The sequence below is a fragment of the Pleurodeles waltl genome, chromosome 10 (assembly GCF_031143425.1).
Source record: "Pleurodeles waltl isolate 20211129_DDA chromosome 10, aPleWal1.hap1.20221129, whole genome shotgun sequence".
Taxonomy (NCBI): Eukaryota; Metazoa; Chordata; class Amphibia; order Caudata; family Salamandridae; genus Pleurodeles; species Pleurodeles waltl.
In genome coordinates, this window is record NC_090449.1 from 848,094,728 (window position 1) to 848,121,147 (window position 26,420).

General features: G+C 40.6%; 1 protein-coding gene across 1 annotated transcript in view; it reads left to right on the forward strand.

Annotated features, from left to right (window-relative positions):
• The window catches only part of MRC1 (mannose receptor C-type 1), a 705,818-nt gene that overhangs the window by 327,099 nt on the left and 352,299 nt on the right, over positions 1-26,420 (forward strand). Inside the window, exons 13-15 of the mRNA XM_069211541.1 lie at positions 188-315; positions 19,201-19,288; positions 24,791-24,923. Of these exons, the coding sequence (XP_069067642.1) occupies positions 188-315; positions 19,201-19,288; positions 24,791-24,923 (349 nt within the window). The remainder of the gene's footprint in view (positions 1-187; positions 316-19,200; positions 19,289-24,790; positions 24,924-26,420) is intronic.

Below are 26,420 nucleotides of genomic sequence, written 5' to 3' on the forward strand. Positions count from 1 at the left end.
CTGGTTGTCATATTTACACTTTTGCCCATCCTATTAACCACACAAACATGCCAATCAATGAAATATCCCCTTCTCTAATAACATGGGAGAACTATTAGAAGCTAGTCAATGATTATTATTAGTTTTGTATACGGCACCATCTTTGCCTCACTTCAGTGTTCCTCAATAATATATGTTATTTTTCCAGGTTTTTGTAAAAGAAGAGAGTGAAAGGAAGTCATGGTTTGAAGCACGGGATTTTTGTAGAGCGATAGGAGGAGATTTACTGTCTGTGAATAACAAGGAAGAAGAAAAATCAGTCTGGCTAACAATACTGTAAGTACCTTGACTGCATCAAGTGCTATTTTCTAGGTCTGGGCATGGACAGCTTTTGTAATTTTTAGGATTTTGTAGTATCAATGCTTTAAATAATACAAGAACTACATAGAGTGGGCTTTGGGTCAACGACCTTTTTCAATTGGCGTTCATATTTTTTCATGCATTGCTAATTGCTTAGATAGGCTACCAAGTACATGGAATGTCAACGATTGTCAAATTTTCCCACTTGTGTTACCATTAGGTTTTGATGATGAGGCTCAAGTATTCCTATTGTTAGGCTGCAGATTCTACATCACATTCATTTCTTTCTTTAATTCATAATTCAAAACTCATTTAAGAATTACAAAAATAGTGTTTTCCTTCTGCTATATAAAGGTCTTGATTTAAAGTTTGGAGGTGCTCCATGGCCTGCCAGAGCAGCGCAGGTAATAGCTTCCACTGGGCTGGTGGTCTACCGCCTGTCATGTTTAGAGTTCTTGCATGTCTCACATAAATGGCAGGGGAAATAGCATCAGAAAAACCATTCCCAGCATGGTTACTCTGAAAGGTTGAAATGTTTACTGAACTGCCTCCATGTTTCAATCAGCCGCTCAGAATACTATTGTGTTTACAAAAACAAACTCCAGCTAAAGTCACTGAGAAAGCAATCAACACTCGACTACACCAACATATCGAGGACGACAACATCCTAGACGTCTCCCAATCAGGATTCAGAACCAACCACAGTACCGAAACTGCCCTGCTTGTGGGCTCAGACGACATTCACTTCCTCCTCGACCAAGGACATACAGCAGCCCTCATCCTTCTTGATCTCTCAGCTGCCTTCAACACAATATCTTACTGCACACTGTGCGCCAGAATCCACACAGCAGGCATACGAGGCAAGGCACTTCAATGGATCCACTCCTTCCTGACAGGTAGAACACAGAAAGTCAGCCTCCCGCCTCACCAGTCAGAACCTACCAACATCAGTTGTGGAGTACCCCAAGGATCGTCCCTGAGCCCCAAGCTGTTCAAAATCTACATGACCCTACTCGGCCCCATCATCAGGAACTACGGGATGAATGTTGTCTCCTACACAGATGACACCAAGCTGATCATCTCCCTGACCAAAAACCCATCAATAACCAGGAAGAATTCCAGAGATGGGATGGAAGTTGTAGCCACCAGGATGAGGGAAAACTGCCTCAAGCTGAACTCCGACAAAACCGAGATCCTGATCCTGGAACCCTCACTGTCAGCCTGGGATGACGCCTGGTGGCCCTCAACACTTGGCAAACCCCCACCCCTACAGACCGCACATGCAAACTTGGCATCATCCTTGACTCAATGCTCACCATGCCCAGGCAGGTCAACTCTGTCACCTCTTGGCCACAGCAATGCCCTCTATGCTAGAACCACCAAGAAAAATCTGAACAAGCTGCAACAGTTTCAGAACGCCACTGCCAGACTTGTCCTGGACATTCCCCACCGAGTACACATAACAGAACACCTGAGGAACATCCACTGGCTCACCATTGAGAAGAGGATCAACTTCAAACTCCTCATACATGCCTACAGAAACCTCCACGACAACGGATCCAACTACCTCAACAGCCGCATCAACTGGTACTTCCCCTCCAGACCTCTCCGCTCGTCCCAACAGTCACTCGCCAACGTCTCCTGCATAAAGAAGTCGTGGCTGAAGGAAAATCTATTTCGTACCTGGCGGCAAAAGGCTGGAACACCTTACCACTGCACCTCAGACAGTAGCCATCGCTGCCTCAGTCCAGGAAGGACCTCAATACCTGGCTCTTTAACTGATTTCTGAGGTCACTCCTCAGTGCATGAGACCCTATGAGTGAATGGTGCGCTCTACAAGCTCATGATTGATTGATGGATTGAAAGTGCGAGTTTGTTTCTTTAAAACAAAAAACAAAAAAAATACATGACACTGAACCTTCTTTCTCAAAGGGACCACCAGGCTTTTCCTGGTGGCAATAAAGGAAAAAAAAGACATCAGGTCATTGTCTCTAAATAGGGCAGAAGGTCCAATGTGCTTACACCAAATCCACCAATAAAGTCCTGTTGTTGTGTAAGGTTTCCACCGGCAGAGCCATCATAGGGTCTATCAGCAGAAACATGACAGTCCACTTGAATTGAGTGGGCAGACCATCAGACATCTGCAATGTACTCCGCGACATTTGTGGCAGAGTACTGAGTCCAGCAAACTCTAAATCAGGCCACAGTCTAAAAATTCACCTCTACAACAATCATTTTAAATCAATTAATACAAATAACACTGTTAGACTTGGTCCTCTCTGCAGGGTCACACCCAGACTTTTTACCTTCACTTCATCTGTTTTGCTAGAATTTGTTTTTGTTGGCCTTACAACTATGCATTTTACCACTGCTAACCAGTGCTTAACTGCTTGTGCTCACTCCCCTGAACATGGTAAAATTGACATTCATCCAATTGGCACATTCAATTTACTTATAAGCCCTGGTAATGAATGAATGAATGCAAATCTCTTAAACTTGTTTTCACTACTGCAAGGTATACCTGCCCCATAGGATAACAATGGACCACCTTCTTAAATTTAATATTTGGGAATTTTTGTTTGAGAACAGGTAGAAATACCATGTTTGGTCTCTAAAAATTGTAATTTAAAATCCTCATTAGTGGCAGAATCTGATTTTAAGTCATAATTCTGAAAGTTCCACTTTTATAAGGATGACATTTTCCTGTCCTAACCTTTTGGTGTCTTCAGCCTGTATCCTGGGTCACGTGACTAGATGTAATTGGCAGCTGGCCTTTGTCTATTCCTCCCCCGCAGTATCACAAAGCATGACTGGTTGTTGGCAGGATGGGCCATCTTGACAGGATGAGAGGATTGCAGCTCTGCATAGTCCCATTTACCTTACACTTCAAAGGAACTGCTTCAGCACACATACAAAGAACTTCACACTAGCCTTTTGTGACTCCAGACATCAGACCACAGGAAAGAGGGAGGAAATTCCAGGACTAGATGTGTGAGGAAGGCTAGAAGATTCTCCCACTTCAAAGCTGGCATCAGGTTTAAATATTGGTCCCGTAGACCAACATTTCAGAACACTTCTGGACCTGTGGACTCTACAAAAGAAGGAATGCCCAGCTGTTAGAGAACTCTGTGCTGCTGGAAGACTGCCCTGCTGCCAAATGCCCTTCTGACAAAGATCTGACCAACTGCCGAAGGACTGCCCAGCTGCTTGAGTCTACCTTGCTGCATGAATCAATGACTACCAGAGTGTTTCTAAGGGTCAGTCGGCTGACCTCCTGCTCTGATTTACAGGGACACATGAAGGCTCCTAACTGGCAGGTTAATCAGAACTGAAACAGCAGGCCGCATCTCAATGCAAATCCTTGCATTGGTAGCTCCAGTTCCATCTCTTCATTGGATCCAACGCAGAGTGACGCATCTGGACACAAGTCTCTGCAACACAGCCCAAGTGGCTTCATCTTGGATGTAGAGAGATGCATCCCGACGGCCTCATCACAGCTGCTGAGCGTTGGCTTTGACAGCACCAGCCTAGCATGATGCATCTCAGCGTGGGACCACATATCGCAGCTCCTGTTTGACGGCTCTTCAGCGCACTGTGTCTCAGGTCAATGCACATGTTGCATCTTGATACCAAGGAGACAATGTACTGTTCCAGTGGACAAAATGTGTTCCTCTCCCAGGCCCCTGCTCCACTGTGGTCAGCTGAACTTATGACTTGGTGCTCATCAGATGCAACCAAAAAACCATAATTGCTGCTATTTGCTTCTAGGCGCTATTCCTTCCTAAATCTTTGAAATTCAATATCTCCAGTACTACTGATTGGACTTTTGTCATTTTTGTGTCACATTCCTATCACATTTGACTCATTCTTCCTAAATTGATGTAGGGTTTATCCTATATTGTGTTTTTACTTTATCACTGTTCGAGTGTTACAAAAATACTTTTCACATTGCCTCTTAGTTAAGTATGAGTGACAAGCTACCAGAGGGTAACCACTGGTTCATTTAGTGACATTTTTGATTCAGCCTGACAAGGATTGTGGCTGTTGCGTGAGAAGTGCTCACCCCCCTGCAACCAAAAACACAGTCTTTCCCAAGCACCTTATCTTCTTAAACATTTTCAACAACTCATTTCTTATGGCATATAAGTACTCATAGTTTCTGGAAGCACTCATTTTACCGCTCCATACAGAAAACTCCAGCAGTGGATTGGGATGCTGTGCCAAGTAATAAGTGGTTTAGCTAAATTCAAGCATATGATCCATCACTTATGTGTATACTTCAGTGTGACAGTCTGTGTGGGGCGGGTATGCCCAGACTTGGGCCCTGTGCACATTGTACCACTGGAACCAAGCCATGCCTGCCTAATGAGCCCTTTCAGGGATGAAATTGGTCTTGGGTTGCTTGTGTTCATGTTCAGAGACGACCTTGACTGGCAGTTCCAGGTGAACTGTTCCTATTGCCGCAAGGACAAAATTGATTTACATATGTCTGGATCCAAACCTAGGTGGTATGGTGTGCAAAATAATGATTGACTTGGATGTGACCCAAGTAATTACCTGTGGCTGGGAATAATTGAAGCAACCCATGCATCACTCTTTTTGGATACTTCAGTGTGACACCCTCAGTAGGATGGCTATGCCCACATGTGGGTCCCATGCACTCAGTATGCTACTGGAACCAAGCTATACCTGACTGATGAGCCCTAATAAGAGTGAAACTGATCTTGGGTTGCTTGTGTTCCGTTTCAGGGAGAAACTGGCCTAGAAGTGTGGGCTGGACTTGTCATAATGGAGCAGGGTCATGACTGATTTGCAGGTGGCTGGGTTCTAACTTATGTGGCATAGTGTGTAAAATAATGATGCACAGGGAGGCAGCCTGAAAAATTACCAGTGGCTGAGATTAATTCAAACATTCCATCCATCCCTTTTTTGTATACATCAGCGTGATGTTTTAAGTGAAACTTGTATGCAAAAACATGCATCCCATACACACAGTGCTACTACAACCAACCAAGTTTAACCTGACTGATAAGCCATAATAAGTGTGAAACCAGTCTTTGGTTGCTTATGTTTTGGATCAGGGGGATCCTGGCCTGGCAGTTTGAGCTAGACTGTTCCTGGAGACTGATTTGCAAATGGCTGAGTGCAAAATGAGGTGGCATGGTGTGCAACATGATAATGGTATGGGATATGGCCCTAAATAATTACCAGTGGTTGAGAATAATCATGCATTCCATCCATCACTTTTATGTGTACTTCAGTTCAACACCCTAAGTGGGATGATTATGTGCTGATGTGGGTTCCGTGCACACTGGGCCACTGGAACAAAGCTATACCTGACTGATGAACCTTAATAAGGAAAAAAGGTCTTGGATTGCTTGTGTTCTGGATCAAAGAGGACCTGACTTGGCAGTTCAGGCTGGATTGGAACAGGGTCAAGTCTGATTTGCCTATGGCTGGGTTGAAACTGAAGTGGCATGGTGTGCAAAATAACAATGGACTGGGATGCTGCCTGGGTAATTACCAGTGGTTTTGCATTCCATCCACCATTTTTTTTATACTCCAGTAACGACATGTATTTTATTGGTGTGGAGTAATTGCATGAACATGTAATAGAGATATAAATTTATTCCAAGCTGGATCCTCTATTGTAATATATGCCACCCTGTAAATTAGCTACGAGTGATAGATCCAAGTTAGTTCTTATACAAGAGCTCATAAAAAGAAATATGAAGAGTTATACATTGGAGAAAGGTAAGAAATCACATTGAATTTTTCTTAGTATGCCTTCCGATGTCTTCAGATAGTAAGCCCTCTTCCCCTAGATTTAATTAGTTCTTCATCCAAAAATAATTGGAAAACTTTCTTCAGAGAAAAATAGTTCAAGGTTGTTGAAGAATTTCACAGCTTTTTGGCTCGCTTTAGGCCACCACCACTTGAACCTTTGTTTTTAATGACAATGGAGACAGTTATTTTGCTTACACTCAGGGTATGGTCTGGGAACTTCACATTGAACTTCTCATGCTTAATGGGAGCACTATTTGGTCATATGCAGTTCAGTGTTAGTGAGATGTTATAGTGTACTCCAGCAAGTTTGCATACATTTTTACGCAAATGACCAAGATGTAAAAAATGATTCAGTGAATACAAATCATAAGTCCTGTAACTTCAAATTAGGAGCCACTGTGTGTCGTTTGATGTACTTACCTTGCTGACCAGAGGATATTTCAAATGCTAATGTATTGCTTGTACTATTTAGTTGGCACTTGCTGTTTGGATTACTTACCTGTCATTAAGTCACCATGCTATCCATTACTCAACCTTCTATGTCCATTAGGTTTACGTTGCTGTCATGATAACATGCTGTTGGATTTAAAGCCTTTTTTATCATAAAGTAAAAACATGCATAAGCTTCTTAAAATACAATAAAAATGCTGACCATTTGTCAAAGGTGTTTACTATGCAATATTGTCCTGTGTATAACTCTTAGATTCACCACTTGCAGCGCATATCGTCTTTTGATTCTTTTTCAACACTCTCCTTTGGGAATACAACATAGCTCTGCTAAAGCAGTCTGTTCAGCAAAGGAAACCTACTGCCAGATTCCTTATTGTTATACATGTGTCGCTTTGTGTTATCAAAATTGTTTGAAATGTAAAAGATCCTGGGGCATATTTAAGAAAAGTGGTGCTGCACACAGTGCAGAGCCACTTTTCTTGTGCCCCTTAGCATCCCACTAATGCCACCATGTGTGTGCAGTATTTAAAATATGGTGCACCATGTCGGTAGCTAGGGGACTAGTGTCAGAATGTTTTACGCAAGTCTGGCGCTTTTTAGGATTAACGTAAATTTTTTTGATGCTAATCCTGAAAAGCTCCCAGAGGCCCATTGTAACCAATGGAAGCCTCCGTTTAACGCCTGCTCTGAGCAGGCATGAAAATTTCAGAAAAAAAGACACAAATAAATCTGTTAGATTTCTTTGGTCCCCCTAATGAGTGAACACCCCCTTTGCGTACATTATGCCTGGTGCAGGCATAATGTAGCGCAAAGGGTTACACTTTGTAAAAATGGCTCAGCGTTTTTGGTCTTCTAACGCCACATTAGCGTAAAAAAATGACACTAATGTGGCGTTAGAATGGCGCTAGTGGCTCTTAAATATGTCCCCCTATCTTTTAGGAGAATAATGGGTTTTTAATTAGGTAGACTTTTTGTGTTTATAGACAACCTTTGATGACTGTAATGGCAAAAGGAATCTCAAATGTGTTTTGAGTCTGGCCTAAAAATAGGATTTTTTTAGGAAACACCTAATTTCACAATTGAGAACACAGGCAAATGCTGAGTAGAATGCAATAAATCCCTCACCTTTAGGCTGCTATAAAAATGTATTCTTGAAAACATTTTCTCTTAGTACACAATTACAATCACTATATAGACAATTCCCCAAGTGACCCACATGAATCAAGAACAAGGAATAAGTCACTTGATGACAATACCAAGGGGGTGATTCTGACCTTGGCGGTCTTTTCGCAAGACCGCTGAGTTACCGCCGCGGTAAAGACCGCCGACCGCGGCGGTATGCCGCGGCGCGTATTCCGACCGCTGGGAGCGTTCCGCCGGAAAACCGCCAGCAGCCACACTGGCGGTCGGCGGGAAAGTGGAGACTGGTCAACCTCCACCGCCACGCCATCAGAACACCGCCCACAGAATTACGACCCAAATTTCTGTGTGGCGGTCTTCTGTTGGCGGTCTTCTGTTGGCGGTCACGTCCCTATGGCTCCCGTCGCCTCCCGGAGGACCAACGCAAGGTAAGTTGATCGTCCGTGAGGGGAGGGGGTGGGGGGGGTGTTGTGTGATGTGTGCGTGCATGGGGGTGTGTAGAGGGGGTGTGTGAGTGCGTGCATGCGGGCGGGGGGTGCTGCTGTGCCTATGGGCAATGTGTGTAGTTCGGCGGGTGCGCATGTTGGCATGTATGTGTGCGGGTATGTGCCCCCGTTGTGTATGTGTGTGTGTAGGGGGTGTGCATATGTGCATGTTGGGGGTGCGTGCATGTCGGGGTGCGTGTATGTGCATGTCGGGGTGGGGGGGCAGGGGGTTTGTAACATCTCTGGGGGGTGGCAGGGGGTGGAGGGTGTGGGGGGGGGAGTCGTGGGGGGTAGTGGGGGGTGGGGGAGACCCCTATCAGTGCCAGGGATGGAATTCCCTGGCCCCGATAGTGCCTACCGCCATGGTTCGCATGGCGGTTCCCGACCGCCAAAAACCACGGCGGTAAGCAGGGTCATGATGCGGTTGGCGGTCTTGGGTCGACCGCCGGGCCGGAGTGCGCAAACTCCAGCCCGTCGGTCATGACCGCCGTGCCGGTCGGAGTGGGAAAGTGGCGGTCGATCGCGGCGGTGACCGCCGCGGTCAGAATGCCATTTTTTGGTTAGAATCACCCCCCAAATCTCTTAATCATGTAAAAACACTTGAAAGGCAACCAATCAGTATTCAAACTTTCATACACTTTCTTCACCTCTTCCCCAAAATGGTTAGGCTATGGTGTGCTGCTTGCAGTAGGTTGCAGTTTTGTTTTTGTGATTAGGCTCCCAGACACCTAGAACCATTAAGGAAGCAGGGGTAAACTGTAAGAGGATTTGAACAGTGATAGGAAGTCAAGACAACCATGAGAAACGTTAGGAAAAATGCAACCGTGAGAAGAAAAAAAGTGCAGGATGTGAGAGAAGGTGCAGATGTTAAAAACAGAAGAGGAGCCTACCAACTGATGTTGTTAGACATGATCTCCCAAGTGACACCAGCTTCTTTTCTGTCAGTACGTCAGAAGTGCACCAATCCTCATGCTAGCCCTTCTCATTGTTTTCCACGAGAGAATCTGTCTCTGTTGCCTGCTTATGAGAACCATTCAAAGCATCATTTTCCTACATGTTCAGACTTACACCTTTGTAAATTTTGGAAACTTTTGCTTCACTTTGTAATGACTGTATGATGTAACCTCCTTGTGTCCCTGCAAGAAACGCTTAAGACTCCTGACAGCAATTCCTCTGTATTAGCAAATGGTCTCTCAGGCCAGGCTTAGTAGGGTGGAGCTTCAGATAGGCATGAAGGAGGTGGGGAATCAATCAACAAGACTGGTTCTAAAGACTGTTAAGATATATATTCCTTCTAGGATACCAAGTAGAGCAGCAGGCCCCTGTACCTAAGAGAATCCAGGATAAATTCCACAAAGTATTATGGGTACTCATCAATAGGTGCAGGTAGGTGGACCACTTCTAGGACCCATTGTCATTTTTACCCTAGATACAGTACATCCTGATGTATCTGCCGCTCACGGGGAAGCTTTAATGTCACTGCTGCAAAACCCACCCACTCAAAGACCTGAAATGGACACATATAACTAAGGGCATAATTAGGATGTGAACCAAGAATGTGCAAGTGTTTTGTAGAAAACCATACTTTAGTCTGAGTTTGATAGGGGGCAGGGACAAGGTGTTTTTATCAGCATTATCTTTTTTAACCTTCCTTTGAGTCGACTAAACGTTAATTAGCAGATATTTATATTGGGACAAGAGTGAATAATAAATGGTAGGCATTTAAGTAAAAACAAAGGAGCTCAGTTTCATATGAAAATGATACCTATAGGTAAAAAAGAAAGGAGAGTACCTCAAAGGGAAGAGCAAAGTACTACTATACAAATCAGCTATAAGAGGCCAAAGTACCTGTCTTATGATGCAATAATTATCAGAAAACACTGTATACATTGTTCTAAATCTTCGTTCACCCTTTCAGTTTGCCCATCTCTCTGCATATGGTAAGTGCTGGACATGAAATGAAAGATTCCCAAAGTCTCAAAATGGATTTAAAAATGGTACTACAAATGCTGCCACACTGTCTGTTATATTGATTTCTGGTGCTCCATTAATTTGAAAAATATCTTTAAAAATGGGCTAAAGCTGGGGCTATTGGAAATCTATAGAGTGATGCCAAATTAGCTTGTTTTGTTAAATAGTCCACCACAACAAGAATGTTGGTATATTTCTGTGGCTGAAGTAGATTGCCAATGGAATCTTGGATGTCTGAGACCAAGGCTGATGAGATATTCAAATAGATGACAGCAATCCAATACATTTTTTAATGAGATCTTGACTTTAGCACAAACATGCAGCTGGCAATGCAGTATCCGACACTATGAAGGAGCTTACATCACCAGAAATGATTTTGATTAATGTTATAGGTCCTTCAGATACTATGGTGTATGGCAATTAGATTGTAATGGCACGCTTGTAGAAAAATGAGTTGTAATTCTCTTTGTGCTACGTGGAGCTTCTGAAAATGGAAGAACCATCCAATCCTCCAGCTTCTTTTGTCCAACACTCTCCCTATCATTCGTTAGTACTAATGTTCTCTTATTGCCTCTTGGGTTCCATTACAAAGAGATAAATAGAATTTAGGGAACCTCTCAATGTTGGAATTGCATGAGGAAAGCATATCTTCTTCCTTTGCTTGTTCTTTAGGTCTTGAGAGGGTATCAGGCTTTCTATGCTGATATTGTGGCATGTAGGAGTAAACATAATGACATCTATAATATTAATGACCATCTTGCTTATCTAGGATTCAGGAATGTTATAGATTTTAAGTAGCCAAGATTCTTCTGCTCTTCCCAAAAATGTCTCCATTGTGTGAAAAGTTCCTTAATTGTGAATTTCAGAGGCTGAATGGCAGGGCAACATATCCAAAATGGCCCTATTTGGTGTTAAAAGCAGTGTTTCATTTGTCCCCTGTTCTTGGGCAGACTAAATTATTAGCAAAAATCCAACTTTGTGAATTGGTCATAGCAAATTCCAGTCTAGTCTATCAATATTTCAATAAGCAGTAAATACACTATATTGCGCTGATATTGAGCACTGAACAGATTCTAGCTGCTTCACATATCTGAAAGCTGGTAAAATGCAACTTTAATAACTTAGATTGCCTTGGAAACAGTGAGTGTATTCTACTGAAGGCATTGCAGCTAGCTTTAAATATGCCCCTACATTTGCCAACTAAGTAGCAAAGGGGCAAGAACGTAACCTTGGTTGAGCCCATGATTGGTTTAAATCTTAGGTAACCTTGGACGAATGCATTTTCATTGAATTATAAAATAGCTTTAATAAAATAGACGATATTTCCAATGTATGCAGGTTGCACCAAAGATAATAAAAAAAAAAACACTAATGAGCAATGCTTTAAAGTCAACAAAATGTGCAAATTAAGGCATTCTCTTGACTACTGTTAACTTGCAGATGTGGATCAATCTAGCTTCACTGTTGTCTATCATACCACAGAAGAGTTGAAATCCAAATCGGACATCTGGAACCAGTTGGTTATTATGAACCCATTGCTGTAGTTCATTTAGTAACAATCACATATAGAATTTAGCTTTGCATCTAGTAGAGTTATCCTATGATAGCTAGTTGAATTTGCTGGTTCACCCATTTAGTGTAAACCTCTCCATTAATCTGATAATATATTTGTCTGCAAACATGCACTGTGCAATGGAGTGAGAATGCACAGTGCAAATTCTGAATCTCATCTAAATAATGCAAAGACCATTGGATTCAGGTGAATTATCAACTACACTCACAGTTATTGCCCTCACTACATCTTTATGAGAAAAAAACTAAAGAATTGTATGTCAAATCCTGACTGATTCTACTGATCTGGATACAGTTTTACCCAGCATTACCAAAAACACAGGGAACTTACTGTAGGGACCCTCCACCTAGTGTGTATAAATGCTCAATAGTCAATGCATAAAATACTTGTGGTCTTCTTCCATCTCTGAGGCCCATCTAAATATCTCTCAATCTTATGTCACCAATGAATTTCTGCAGCTAAGTACTCCTCTTTTGTACTAGGGTGGAAACAGATCTAACTAGCCACTAATAATAATGACCCTCAAGCGAAACACAATGAAAATTGTCAGCTAAAGCTGAAGCAAGTCTGTTCCACGTAATCAGACTTCCTTTCTCAGCTGGCATGCCAAGAGCACAGTTCTCTGTTTCTAAAGAAATAATACGGAGAAGCTGGCGAGGAAAAGCATAGAAGTGAGGAGGCTTGTGTGGCAGTGCAGATACCTGAGGAAAACCACAATCACAGGTTCACACTACTCAGACCCACAATACTAACTTAATCTATCAAAAAAGTGGGGCACAATAACTTGAAAACATATGCAACAATCAACACAGAAATGAAATCAACAATATAGGATATGAATAAGCAGAAAAGCACTTATCTCTGCTGCGATGAGCAGCAAGGAAAGGGGAAGAAGAAACATGGCAGACTAATTTTATGGGGCTGTGTTATACTTTGTTGGCTGTTTTCAGTCCTGTGTTTTGTAGCACTTTACTCACATCCTTATGGGTAATGTAGTTTATTGTTTTATTGGCTGCTTTGAATTTCAGTAACGAAAGTACAAGCATAATCTGAGCCTTGAGTCCTAAAACAGAATGGCCTTTTCAGCCCCCTATTGTAATGCATTAAGGAGAGTTATTTTTGGAAAAGTGTTTATGCGATAGTTCTGACCACATTCAAAATGACCAGTTGTTTCCCTTATGCAATGAGGCGGAAAAAAGGTCCTAATATGTGTTGTTTATGACATTTACTTCCATCAAGGTGGGTTGAGACAGCAACCAAAAGGGACTTCAGAGTGATTATGTTTGCAATTGTTCGATCAATAGAAAGTGTTCAGGCAGATAGCTTGCCCTCAAACTCCTTGATGCTTTCTAATGGATGCAATTGACTTACTTTAAATACCGGAATCAAATGATAACTTACAATTTGAATATTTAAATCCTTTTGCCTTAAAAAAAAAACAAGGCCTACATGCAAACTAGGGGTCGAAATAAGTGTTGGCTGGTTCATTCACAATAGAGGATCATTAACAGCTTACCTAAATTTACCTTCTAAATAAATCTCATTACTAATGCACCAGTGACTGGATACTTTTTTTACATACAAACTCTTGGTATTGCCTTAAACTGTCTCCCTAAACTGATCATTTGTGTTATTTTTGGCAATGTGTTCCTTGAGGGAGAGACTGATGTTCAGGATGTATCCCAGTGATTTAGGGCTGGAGTTTTGAGTCATTGCGAGTCACAAAACCATATGTACAGCAGTGTACCTCACACTGTTTTCGATTCCCAATGGGGTAGCAAATGGCCTACCTCATTAATATTCATGCGATAGGTCACAATTTGCAACCCCATTGGGAAGGGCTGCACCCACAGGGATGTTGACCTGCTGGGGACAGCAGGCCACCATGTCTGTGACTGCTTTTAAATAATGCAGCTTTTAAAAAAAAGAAAAAATGGGAAACGGCATGCATTTCAAAAATAAAAATGAAAAGTTTTCTTTTGATTTTTTCAGAGGAGGTGCCTGCTCCACAAAACATATTTTCGCTACCATTCACAAAGGGGAAGAGGTCCCATAGGGACCACTTTCCATTTGCAAATGGGTTAGCACCATTTTGAAATTGGTGCTAACTGCGATTGTTTTGTGACCCCCATTCACTGTCACAAAACAATCATACCTCGCACTGCGCCTCGCTATTAGGAAGGGAATGCCCCTTCCTAATGGTGACTCGCAAACCTATTTTGCTATTTGGTAAATAGCTTACAGAATCTCAAAATAGGGTTTGTATATACCAATATGCTTTTTTCAGTGAATCGAGCCGTTTGCAACTAGAAAAAAGCTATGAATATCTGGCCCTTACTGTTCAATGAGATTTGGGATTTAAAACCAAGGTTCAAACATTGAGCCAGGTGTGTACTGTTTGTTGTTCTTGGCAAATAATATGAGTTTTCTCTTGGTTGGGCTCAGTTTCAGGTAGACGCTGGACACCCACGTCTAGATTATGTGCACGTAGTGTTTGAGGTGTTAGATGTCTGAAGTAGAGGAGACTTTCAAGTAGAGTTGTGCCTGAACGACATACTGGTGAAACCTGATGTTGTTATTTTTGAGTAGAGCACCAGCAGCTCCAGCAAAGAGTTGAAGATGGTTTGAGACAGTGTGGAGCCCCTGGGGACTCCATGGGTTATAGGAATCTTTTGTGATGTAGAGGTGCCCATCTGTACAAATTGGATTTGGTTGGAAATGTAGTAGGGAAACCAGTAAAGGACTTTGCCAGTGAATTACGTTTGTGAACATGAGGGTTCTTTATATGGGGGCAGGATGGTCAATTGTGTCATAGGTAGGTAAGAGGTTCAGCAATATCAGAAGGTCATGATGGTATGCTCTACAACATGTAAGGTGGTGGTCTCCATTATGCAGCATGATCTTCAGCCAGACTGGTAGTCATGCAGGAGATAGTTATCTCTGATGTTAGCTTGGAGTTGAACCCAGACTGCTTTACCAATTAATCTGGTGATGATTTTTAGGTGAGTGATGAGCCGGGAGTTGCTTTGGTCTTCAGGGTCTAGTGTAGGTTTCTTTAGGAGTGGGAGAATTTGACCAATTATGAGAGCTTCTGGGAGGATGCCTTGATGAAAGGAGACATTGACAATGGTAAGAAGGCTTTCATGAAGTATGATGGTAAAACATAATCTTCATAAGAAGTTTCTTTGATGAAGATGAGGATGTCAGCATGATCAGGGAGAGATAGGGCTTTGAAGACTGACCATTGTGGGATTTAGCAGGGAGGGGTGGGTGTGTAAGATAAAGCAGGCCTCACTTTGTCCAGGTGCTGGCACATCTTCTGTATTGTTTCACAGAAGGAGTGGTTGATGACAATGCACTTTTCTGTGGAGTGAGGAATAAGTGGGTCGGGCGGGGAGGTGATGTAATGCTTGATTGTCTTGAAACACATTCTGCTTCTGTTGGTGGCGTTGTGATGGCGATGATATAGTACTTTAGCTGATGTAATGCGCTGTCTGCGTGTTTGCGAAGTGTCCTCAGTAGTTCTGTTTTTCTTCCATTTTCTTTCTTGTCAGTGGATGATCTTTTTACTTGTGAACCATTCATATACTTTCAAGGTCTATCATACAATTTTCATCTTCCATTGAGGAATTTGAAGGATATGTCTCTTCCCTCCCAAAAAGAATACATAACAATTCTGCCAAAATAGAGCATTTTAGTCCATGTTCTGTGATGCTAATGATCCATAGGTTTAGCATCTGTTTTTACTTCTATTTTCCATCAATTTAATTTTCCTATCATGCTCCTCTAAGTAGATTTTCAGACATATATTATGTAAGAATCTACTTGAAGGGAGCAGAGATGGGAAAGCAGTTAATTAATAGCTACTCAAATCATATGATTTCAGTTGGTGGACAATAGGAATAATCATATGCCAGACAGACTTCAATAAGCTCAGACATTAGAGCTGCAACTTAAATTAGAGAGAATTTACTGATTCACATGTCCTTATGGCTACACCAACTATACAGGCTGTAGCTAGAAAGGACTGTCTATAAACATATCTTAAACTTAAAAAGCTTCATCAGTTTGAAATGTCCACACATTATGCATAAAATAACAGAAATAGCAGCAAGTGTCCTCTGACACTAAATTATATGGCATTAGCAAAATATGTTTCAATGCAGCATGAATCAGTATTTACATATAAGAATTAAATATAATGTGTAAACTGAATAATTGTTACCCATGCTTTACATTTACTGAAATACATTTCCTAAATATCAGCTTTTCATTTCTGGTAAATACAGTCAATTCTACCACACCAAATCTTTTAATTTTTAAAAAATATGTTTTAATTCGTACTGTATCTCCTAGGTTGGTCACCAAAAAAAACTCCAAATTTTCATCAACACTCACAAATTGTATTGCACCACAGGGACAGTATCTGTCTTTCATGTTGATGTCCCACAGTAACATCCTAGCGGTTACCATTATACACTTGCAATAGCTGACAATTTCGGATATACCTAACTTCTGCCAAGGAGCCCATCTGTAACCATAGGAGACCACCATATGCAGGATATCACAAATCCAGCGTATCAAATGGCACGTCATAATAATTCAAGGATGCTAACAGTACTCTAAGAAAGGCCATCTTATACCATCCTTTATGTTAGAGATGCAAAGACTGCCCACAAAATGCCAGTGAAGACCAGATTATAGCTCAGTGATTATAATGCATAAAATGTCCACAGTATTCCAAGGAAAGCTGTCTTCCAAGAACAATATAATTCCAGGAACACACACAATATGCCAGAATAGGCCCACCACAATTTCTGTCGGTGTCAGTTATCTTCTTCTTTGAATCACCTGCTTTTCTCAGTTCCTCTCCCCATCATTTCCCCAGGTTCATACTCTTTTAAGTATCCATCTCTCTCTTGCCTCTACCTCACTGGATTTCCCCTTCTCACTCCAAATTACCGTTCTGTCACATTTCTCATCCTTGTGTTCTGGTATTCTTAGTATGCTTTTCACCACTCTCCTATCTTAGTCTTTCTCTTTTCTGTTCCTTTATAGTTTCCTCATGTCTCCTTCTCAGCTGACCGATCCTCAGACCTCATCCTTCCCCCTTACTCTGTGGAAAGGCAGGGAAGCCATGGATCCAGACAAACTATGACAACTCACCTGTCTGTATTCCTGGCCTGCCCCTTTGACACAAGACACAGACAGGAGCACATGGATGCCAAGGGGAAAGTGGAAAGGGGCTAAATAACAAGTTATTAAGTCACAGATGTTAGTTCTTCTGTGTTGCATTGTCTGCCTCTGGTGGCTTGTTGGGAATCTGTAGATTACTATCCATCAGCTATCCTGTATTGTGCAGTCAAACACCATCCGAAACCTGCCCGAGTCTCTCTGTGGCTCTTGAATGTGAATATAAGTCTATGGCTCTTTTGTGTGAAGGGCACATGGCATACGATATGTTCCAACATGTGAGCATAATCTGACAGAGCATATCCTTACATCCTGTCTCCATTCAATCTGTTCACCTTCTTGTCTGAACTGTGATTTCTTTTTCCCTTCATCTGTTTTTCTTTTGCAACTTCCTCTTTCCTTCTTTCCCACTTGACCGTTTTTGTTGCTTCTCTTCTTTTTTCTTTTTTCTTTTTATTTTTTTCTTGCTTATTCCCTTGTTCCTTCACTTTCACCTTTTACAGTACTTTTTACTGTCTTTCTCTGTTGTTTTTACATTCATTCATTCCTGTTTGAACACTAATACTCTTTCTCCTATGTTCCTTCTCTCTTTCTTACTTTTATATTCTTTCACTCATATTTCTATTTTCTTTCATTCATTACTGTTTCTTTCCCTCCCGCTTTCCTTGTTTCTAATTTCATCATCCTTTTTTTGCTGTTTCTTTTTCTTTCGATCCCATTTGCTGTTACTTTTTCTTTCATCATTTCTCTGTCTTTGTTATCAACTCTTTCTTTTTTCTATTTTTCCAACTTCCCTCTTCCAACATATTCTGTGTATATGGGTAAATTTAGCTTTCTTTAGTTTTTGATTTTCTGTCCCTTGGTTTTTCTTTTTCTTCTGATTCACTCTACATTTCTTCCCATGCTCATCTTTCCAATGTTGTGTTTCTTTCAGTGTTTTCTTATTCTTTCCTTTTTGCTTTAGCATCCCAATTTTGTTTTTCTCACTTTCCTTTCATTATTTCTTTAGATATTTCTCTTACTTTTTGTGAATCATCCGTTTACTTTGCTTCTTCTTTCCTTCTCTGACCTTCTTTTCATGTTCTGCTTTGTTTTTTCTTGGTCCCTCTCCATATTTCAGTTTTCTAGCAAATTAATTTTCTCTAGCCTCCCTTCTTTTTTTTTTTGTGTCCCTTACATTGAAAATCACACCATCTTTGGAATACCTCCCTATCCTGCTTTTGTCATTCATTCTTTATTTGTCTGCTTAGTTTGACTTCTGATTCTGATTTGTCCTCTTTTCTTTCATCATCTACCTTTCCTCTCTCTTTTTTCTTGTTTATTTTCACCTCCTATCTCTTTAGCTTTTCTTTTCTGACACACTGCTTCTTCTTTCCTCATTCTCTTTTCCTTCTTTCCCATTCCTTCTTTCTTCTTCCCTTTCTCTTATTTCCCCTTCTAAAATAATTTCCTTCTTAGTGCCTTTCCTCATCAGTTCTTCCTGTTTTTATTTCTATCTTCTTCCATCCCCATTTGTCTCCCCTTTAGTTTCTTCTCATGTTCCATGCCTTTAATCTTTTTTTTGTTCCCTTTCTCTCTATTGTCTTTCTCTCCTTTCATCTTGCATTCCTCTGTCCTAATAGCCTTTCTTTCAAAACTTTTTCTTTTGTTATCCCCATTTGTCCATCTAGTAACTTTTCTTTTTTTCTTCCTTTCTTTCTTTTCCTCTGTCTCGGTCAGTGAACTTGACCCTTTGGCAGTCCTCAGCCCTCACTCCTCAGCTCTGCAATGGTATTCCTTTACAGTGTTATTTCTGACCTGTGGTCTCCACAAAATGCACCCAATCAAAGTCTATAAATAGCTAAATGTTTTAGTGTGACACAGATTATTGGTGATCCTAGTTTAGTGGCAACCCTGGCAATAGCATCAGGAACTGGTACTTTCTATCACTTTGAACCATCAAGGAAAACATTGCAATGCACAAAGAAGTGTGGCTAGAGTTTAGTAATCAAATATTTTTGTATTCATCTCAGCTAATATAGTACCTAGCATTTTGGGGCTAAACTGATTTATCTACTTAATTTTGTGAGAAGATACAAAGCTTAACAGTTTGGGTTTTTTCAGTTTTTGTAGGATGTGGGTTTCATTCACTTTTTTTTAACAAAGTGGAGTATAGATTTCTGAATAGAGAACTTTCCTAAAGTACTGTTGTAGACATATTTCACTGGAGATGCAGTGGTAAAAAGTATTGCAGTAACAATTTTATTTATGTTTTTTTTTAAGTGAAGACTCACTATACATGGAGTCTTATTGGATTGGTCTACATAAAGTGGATTCAGAAGGAGGATTTGGTTGGTCAGACGGATCTCCAGTGAGTACATATATTTTCCTTTTCAGTTAATAAATTCCTTTAAATGTTGATTTCTGGTGTATATTGTGGACTTGTGTCACTATGCTGAATGTACATCCTACATCTCACAAGATGCCAATGGGCTATTGAAAAGAGAATCAAAAGGAATGTCCCCATTTTTTGCAATGTTTTTAAAACTAAATTTGCTTGTCTGTACATATGTAAGCTAATAACCATTGGTTGAGTTACTTAAAAAGCTTTACTTTAATGCCTTTGCCAATCAAAGCTATGCAGGGATGATGATGTCAATCACAAAGATTATAGGCAAAGGGTACTTCAGTCATCTGTACTAGAATGTACTAAAACATTTGTGACACTTTCTATTATGGTGTGAAAACTGATATCTTAATGTCATATTCCCCACTTGAATTTCAGGAATGAATAATCAACTAAAGATTAATGGTTTGCTGAAATTGCTATTTGATATCCAGAGACCTTTTGAGGGAAAGGACTTTTCTCATGGTAGACCAACCTTTTATAAAATTGTTTGGTGGGTAGACTGGAAGGCTGATAGGTCATGGAAAGCTCCCATATTCCCTGTGAGTGGAACAAGCTTTGGGTGACTGAGAACAACATAAATTAACCCAGCAGGCACTGCCATTTTTACAGAAGTGACCAAGGAGTTTCTATGTGGACTGCAAATGAAATATTATCTATGGCAGGCATATTCATAGGGGGTTTCTGTTAAACTGTTATTTTAAAAGTTTAGCCCTAGTCATAGAGTTTATTAAATGAGATGTCAAGGTCCCTAAGGCAGTTTGGGAACATGACAAAAAATGCAGTGTAGTTGCTGGTTTCTCAACCCAGTAACTTTATAAAGGGGTACCACAAGACTCTGAATTAGCCTCTGCTTCTTCAATATTTGTTTTCAGTCTTTACCTGAAACCTCTGGCTGAAATCATAAACAAATATGGCATATCTTATTACCAACATGCTGATGACACCCAACTTTATTTCAAAGTTTCAACTCCTGTTGATAACTCTGTATTGGCATCAACTCTTGAGACAGACAGTCCTGGATGACGATGCACTACTTTGTATAACAATTGACAAAAAATGCAGTTCATTCTCATTTTGTCCCAGGCACCCTCCACTCAGTATAATAATGGCTACACTCCACAAACATATTAGACTGCTCTACCTCCAATAATGAAAACTTGAAAGGCCTCAGTTATCATATGGTGAGCTGTCCTTCTTTTAGCCCAGGGCAGTGAAAAGGTGAACTCTGCTGTCCTGGAGAACTTCAGCCTGCCATATTTACAGTTCTCCACCAGGCATGTGGAAATCTTTATGTCTTCAGAAGATACTTTACCATTTTAAATAGCGTGCACAGCAAAGTATTTTATTTCGCAAAACAAAACTACCAAGGTAGGAGTTTGTTTCACAAAATCAAAAAATAAATGTGCCTGGCAGACTGGAAGTTTATATGGTTGCTTGTTCAGGACTTCCAGACTCTTGACTTATAGTCCCAAATAGGAAAAATGTATGTCAGCTGTGCTTTGATGTGTGCCTTCAGAAGATCTGTTGCTGTGGAGGCTTACTGAAGGCATGACATTTTGGTTTGTGGGTGCTATGTTCAATGAGCCAACAAAGCAAAGTATTTTGTTTCTCAAAAACACTCCCAGGGTAGGGGGCTGTTTTTAAAAATAAACTATCCATGACAGACTGGAAGTTTATTTGGTTTCTTGTTCAGGACCTACAGAATTTTCCTGGTGGTCTCAAATAGAACAAAAGCACCTGTCAGATAATCAAAAAGGCAGTAGAAGGTCCTCCAACAGAAACATTATGGCTCCCCCAAGTCTAAATCGAGAGGGGGTACCATGAATTTGGTGGACAGCCTTCAAATTCAGCAATTAATTTATTCCATGGCACCAAGTCAAACTGGGAATGATGCAGTGTCAGAACATATTAATGTTATTTCTTGGGAGAATTTGAAGATGGTGACCTTCAGTGTGTTGGTGATAATGTAATCACCTTCAGGGATTTCATCAGCCTGTTTTGTGGTTGGAAAGATTGGATGCAGGGTACAGCAAACCCAAAAGCATGCATCAATTACCCCCTGGGCATGACTCAATGCTGTGCCAAGTGGCCAGGAGTAAAAGGTGCTAGGCGTGGTCCAGTGCCACACTGTTAGTCCAGCAAACTCTGGGGTTGGTGGTATGACAGAACATAGGATAGGACCAAAGGTCACACCGTATGTCCTTTGACTACTGTGCTTTGTCACAAGCCTACCCAGTACATACTTTGGGTGGAGACCTACATTATTTTTTTTTTAAAAGAAGTAACCGAAAACACTTTACTAAAGAAAGATATGGTGGTTTGCTGAGATCACAAAACAAAGAATAGTCTAAAAATACACGGACATTCCTCTAAAATTATTTAGTTGATGGAACATCATATGTACAGTCCAAAATCTACAGATATTTGACAGTTTTTGTGGACAGCTAAATGTTTGAAGAGGAAAAGGCAGGCTTCTTTAAAAATAATGTCCATAGGTATATGTGTTGTTATTGAGGATAATTACTGCAAGCCTTTCATCCATATGCATTCACTGAAAAAAAAGCAAAGTTTAAAGTGAGGGTATGGCTAGTTTTGGTTATAGCACCTTAATGTATGTTTGGAAAAACATACGAAATCCATGTAGAAAAAACACAGTTAAAGTGCAGTTATTTTTGTGAATGAAATCTGAAAAAACATGTAAAGACCAACAGCCAACCTCAAGGTCTAAATCCTATGGTCAAATATCACTATTTATAGCCGAAGGGTGTTGGTGGTTCATGGCAGGATGACTGCAGGTATCAGTTACATGTAGAATATTAGCACCCCCTCAAATATTATTCACTAAATAAAAGAAACATTAACTGTGATTATGAGCCTTAATATTAGTTTAACCATTGTATATGGTTTAAAATCCAGTAAACAGAAAAAGATAGAAAGAAAGGTTAAATGTAACTTATGGCTAGCTTTGGATGTCACACCTCAATGTACATTTAAATACCTTGGAAATGCACTAAAAAAAGTTTAACTGATGATGCAGTTGGTAATTAAGGGATCCATGTACGATAGGATTTAGCAATTGCAAAAAGTGAATTGCGCCGTTTGCAACTGCTAAACAGCCTTCTAACATGTACCAACCATATTTTGCGAGTCGGTAACCTATTACCAACTCGCAAAATAGGGTTTGAGATTGGGTATTGGGAAGAGGTGTGCATAGGGTGTTGCTTCCTAATAGCGACTAGCAGGGCCATGTATGCATGTTACAGGAATGCAGTTGCAAAACATTTCCGGTTTACCACCAATTTCAAATTGGTGGTAACCCATTTGCAAACGGGAAGGGGTCCCCAAGTGACCATTGCCTATTCTTAAAAAATTCAAAGAAAACTTTTCATTTTTGTTTTTGAAATGCATTGCGTGTTCCTTTAAGGGAAAGGGGCTTCATTAAAAAAAAAATGTTTTATTTAGAAACTAGTCACGCACATGGTGGTCTGCTGACCGTAGCTGGCCACCATCCCTGTGAGTGCAGGCCTCATGAATATTAATGCGGCAGGTTCCCTGCGACCCATTTGGGAATTGCAAACAGTGTCTAAGACACTGTTGTACATCACATTTTACAACTTCCTAAATGTGCGTCGAGAAAAGTCGCAATTAGGATATTACATGTGGGCCTAAAATAAAAAAAACACTGAAATTCATGTTATTGTTAGAATAGCAATCCAGAAAGTGCAATATAGCTGTACAAATCATAATTTGCTCACCAAATGCAATGCTCATGATCTCAACCCTGATGTGACAGGTGCAATTAGAAATGTTGTAAATAATCCTACAGATGAGATTACAAATTATTATACCCTCACAGTATTACCTATTCTTTGAATAAAGATGTTAGGTGTAGTTACCTATTGGCATGAATATTGTTGTGAAATGAGAATCACACTTGGTATGCAAGTTGTGGTTGTGTATGTCTGTTTTAAGAGATATGGATTGAGGTTCTAATCATCATTGATGCCTAAAGATGTTTGTGTGTTTGCCAGTTAAATGTGTAATTAAAATATCCACTCACTGCTTTTTTCAAATAAATGCAATTTCTATATATTAGTGCAGTGCCTAATGTGTACATTAATAAGTGTCAGATCCCAAGGTTTTGCTCAGAAGCATGCAGTCCGTGCAATGAATATTGGGGTGTTGAACTCCAAGGACTACCTAGTATTTATTCCACCTCATGCCTCTTTCATCCTCCACAAGTCACTCTCTTCCCCTTTATCTCACTTTTGCAGGTTCTTTTTCATCTCTGTTTTCTCCCTTTCTCACTTTTCCCGTCTTTCTGTCTTTCTGGCTCATAAGTGTCAGTGCCCAAAAATGAGTGCAGGTGACACCAACTTCACTTCACTCACCTGCTCAAATTAAGCACAGTATGAGTCCTTTCTTTCTTTGTCCCTGTGGCTCTATGTATGGAGGTATATCAGAACGTGTAAATAATTCTGAGATCTTAGTGTGAGGGTCACTGCAGAACTAGTAAGTTTAATTCCAGAGGCTTGAAGTTAGGCAGGGAGAGGGAAGTTAGCTATTAGCTGGTTGGTAGGATAAGAGGTTGTGAAGAGGATGACAAAGATGGGTCAACCGTATCAGAATCTGGGCAGGTGGGAGTCTGTACCTTGGAAGAGGTCACCCGCATCAAGGTAGGTGAAACATTGAATCAAAACAGGACAGCTCCATATCTGTACAGAGAATATTAGTAGCTCGGGAGGTTAAGTAGCAGCAGGACAGTGATTCCAAATCATATACAAGACGTGACAGTTGTTGCAGGGGGTGTTTGTGGGTGTGCAAGAGGTGGTGATTGACAGGACGTGCTGGAGACAATAGCTAAGCCTGCTACTAGTTAAGTAGGAGAGCAGATGAATGGCTTCAGAAGAAGAGTCAGTGGCATGTGTTGTATTGTTAATGATGTAATGTATGATGTCCCAAAGTATCTTTTCATTATTTTGTAGGGTTCCGTGAAGGAACCCTAAAAATATCTAGTAATTATATCTCTGCTAATATACCTGTGTATCTACGAATGTATTAAGGGAACCTCTTTGGGGACCAGAAAGGGATTTCGTCTTGTCTTTCATGAATACGTTTATCATATTTTGCTTCGGGAGGAAGGGGGCAAAAAGGTGTTTGTGAATGCCTGCAAACATGCATGTGGTTCGCCACAAAACTCAGATGGCATTCTAGGCCTGGGAAACCCATTCTCCACTCCCTTCCCTCTCTCTGTGAGTACTAACTCAAACAAATAACTTTGTGTGAATATTTCTTTTTATATGTGCAAAACCTACTTTTCTGAATTAAAAGTGTTCTTACATTTATGAAAAAAAGACTATTTGTGTGTGTGAGACAATACCCACATGCAAAGGTCTCTGCAAGTCTGACTCTTGGTTTGAAACTATGACATTTTTTTTAAACAAAGTTGTGTTGCTCCAACAGATGGGTTATGAAAACTGGGATTATGGAGAGCCCAATAATCACCAAAACGTTGAAAACTGTGTAGTATATTATCGGAATTGGAACGACATACATTGTGATTTTGTTCGCAATTGGGTATGTCAAATTCGCAAAGGTATGTAATTTCAATTTCTCCTCTTATTTAAATTAGGTTTTCCTCGGTATATAACAAATTAAAGATTTGGAGAATGTTCAAATTAAGGTGTTAAACCTAAAATTGTTAGTTTCAATGTAATGTAGGGAAATATGTTTGTTTTTGCTTTTAATTTTGTATTACATTTTCAGAGAAAAGCACACACATTGACAAAAAATTCAAACATGAGTACTTTCAGTGGCTACAAAGAACTTTGGAGTCTGTGGAGCTCATGTTATCAATTCTTTACAAACAATGCAAATTGAAGTACAATGAGTAGGTCCTAGTTGCTCACCTTCAGCTTTCAGCTTCCATATGTTATTCATGATGGTTACTTAGATTGACTGTCACTCATGGCCATAGCATTTAAAGGATGGTTGTCAAATTTGTGTTCCTATTTGGTTTTGTTGATGTAGCATCAAGCTGCCATTTTTTTAGACTGAAGTTAGTGTATACTCTTTACACCATTTGTTGACATGACCAAACTTGTAATTGCTGGTTTAAATTTTTTGTCTGGTAATTGCATGCTCTTTGGGTGCCTCCACCTGTCATAAAGACACTGCTAGTTAATAATCGTGCCTGCATGTTCATTTGTTTTACTTTGAATTCCTGTTAATATGATGTTGGATTTACAGCATTTTAGGTTCACAGCGTAAATGTGCATGCACAGGTTTTCTTAAAGATACCTTGACTACTGACACATTTCTAAAAGTACCTACTATGCAATATTGTTGTGTATGTGCCTGGTAAGTTAACCATTTATGATGAAAACCTCACTTGTGAATCATTTTAATAACACGTTTCTTTAGGGTACAGTTCAACTCTGCTAATGCAATCTATTTAGCAAAGGGGCCCTTATTCCAGCTTCAGGTTTTTCACTCATGTCTCTTCATCTTTTCCTCATACACACCCAGCATAAAAAGATGTGCACAGCTTTAAATCTTACAGGACACGTCCTTTACTACGCCTACATGGATGGTTCAAAATGTGCCATGCTAATGTCACTGGTAATGTTTTGTACTGGAAAAGGTAAACAAAACACGTAATTTCTTTCATGTGTTCAGAATTCCAAGCTGCACTGGAAGTCCCAGTGCAGGCTTATTTAAACCTTGAATCCCAGTCAGGCTTCCAGGAGCCCTGACACATTTTCCTGAATGTTCCTCTCTGTCACTAAATGTGCACAGATTATAATAATGGGTGGTGCTCTTGTTGGCCCAGAGTGAGGACCCTGGACATTTAGTTTTCATGTGTTATGCCAAAAAGTGCCAGGGATGGGGATCCATGGATCCTGGGACTCCTCCCCTACTTGCCCAGGATAAAAAGCTCTAACCTGGCCCCAGGTCAGAGTTCCGTCTGGCCTGACCAAAGCCCCCAGCCCAGGGTTCTACTTCAGGGCCCATCATGTCACTTGGAGCTTGGGTTTGGGACTGGGGAGGCCTCCTCTACTTGCCCGGGATAAGATGCTCTCACCAGGACCAT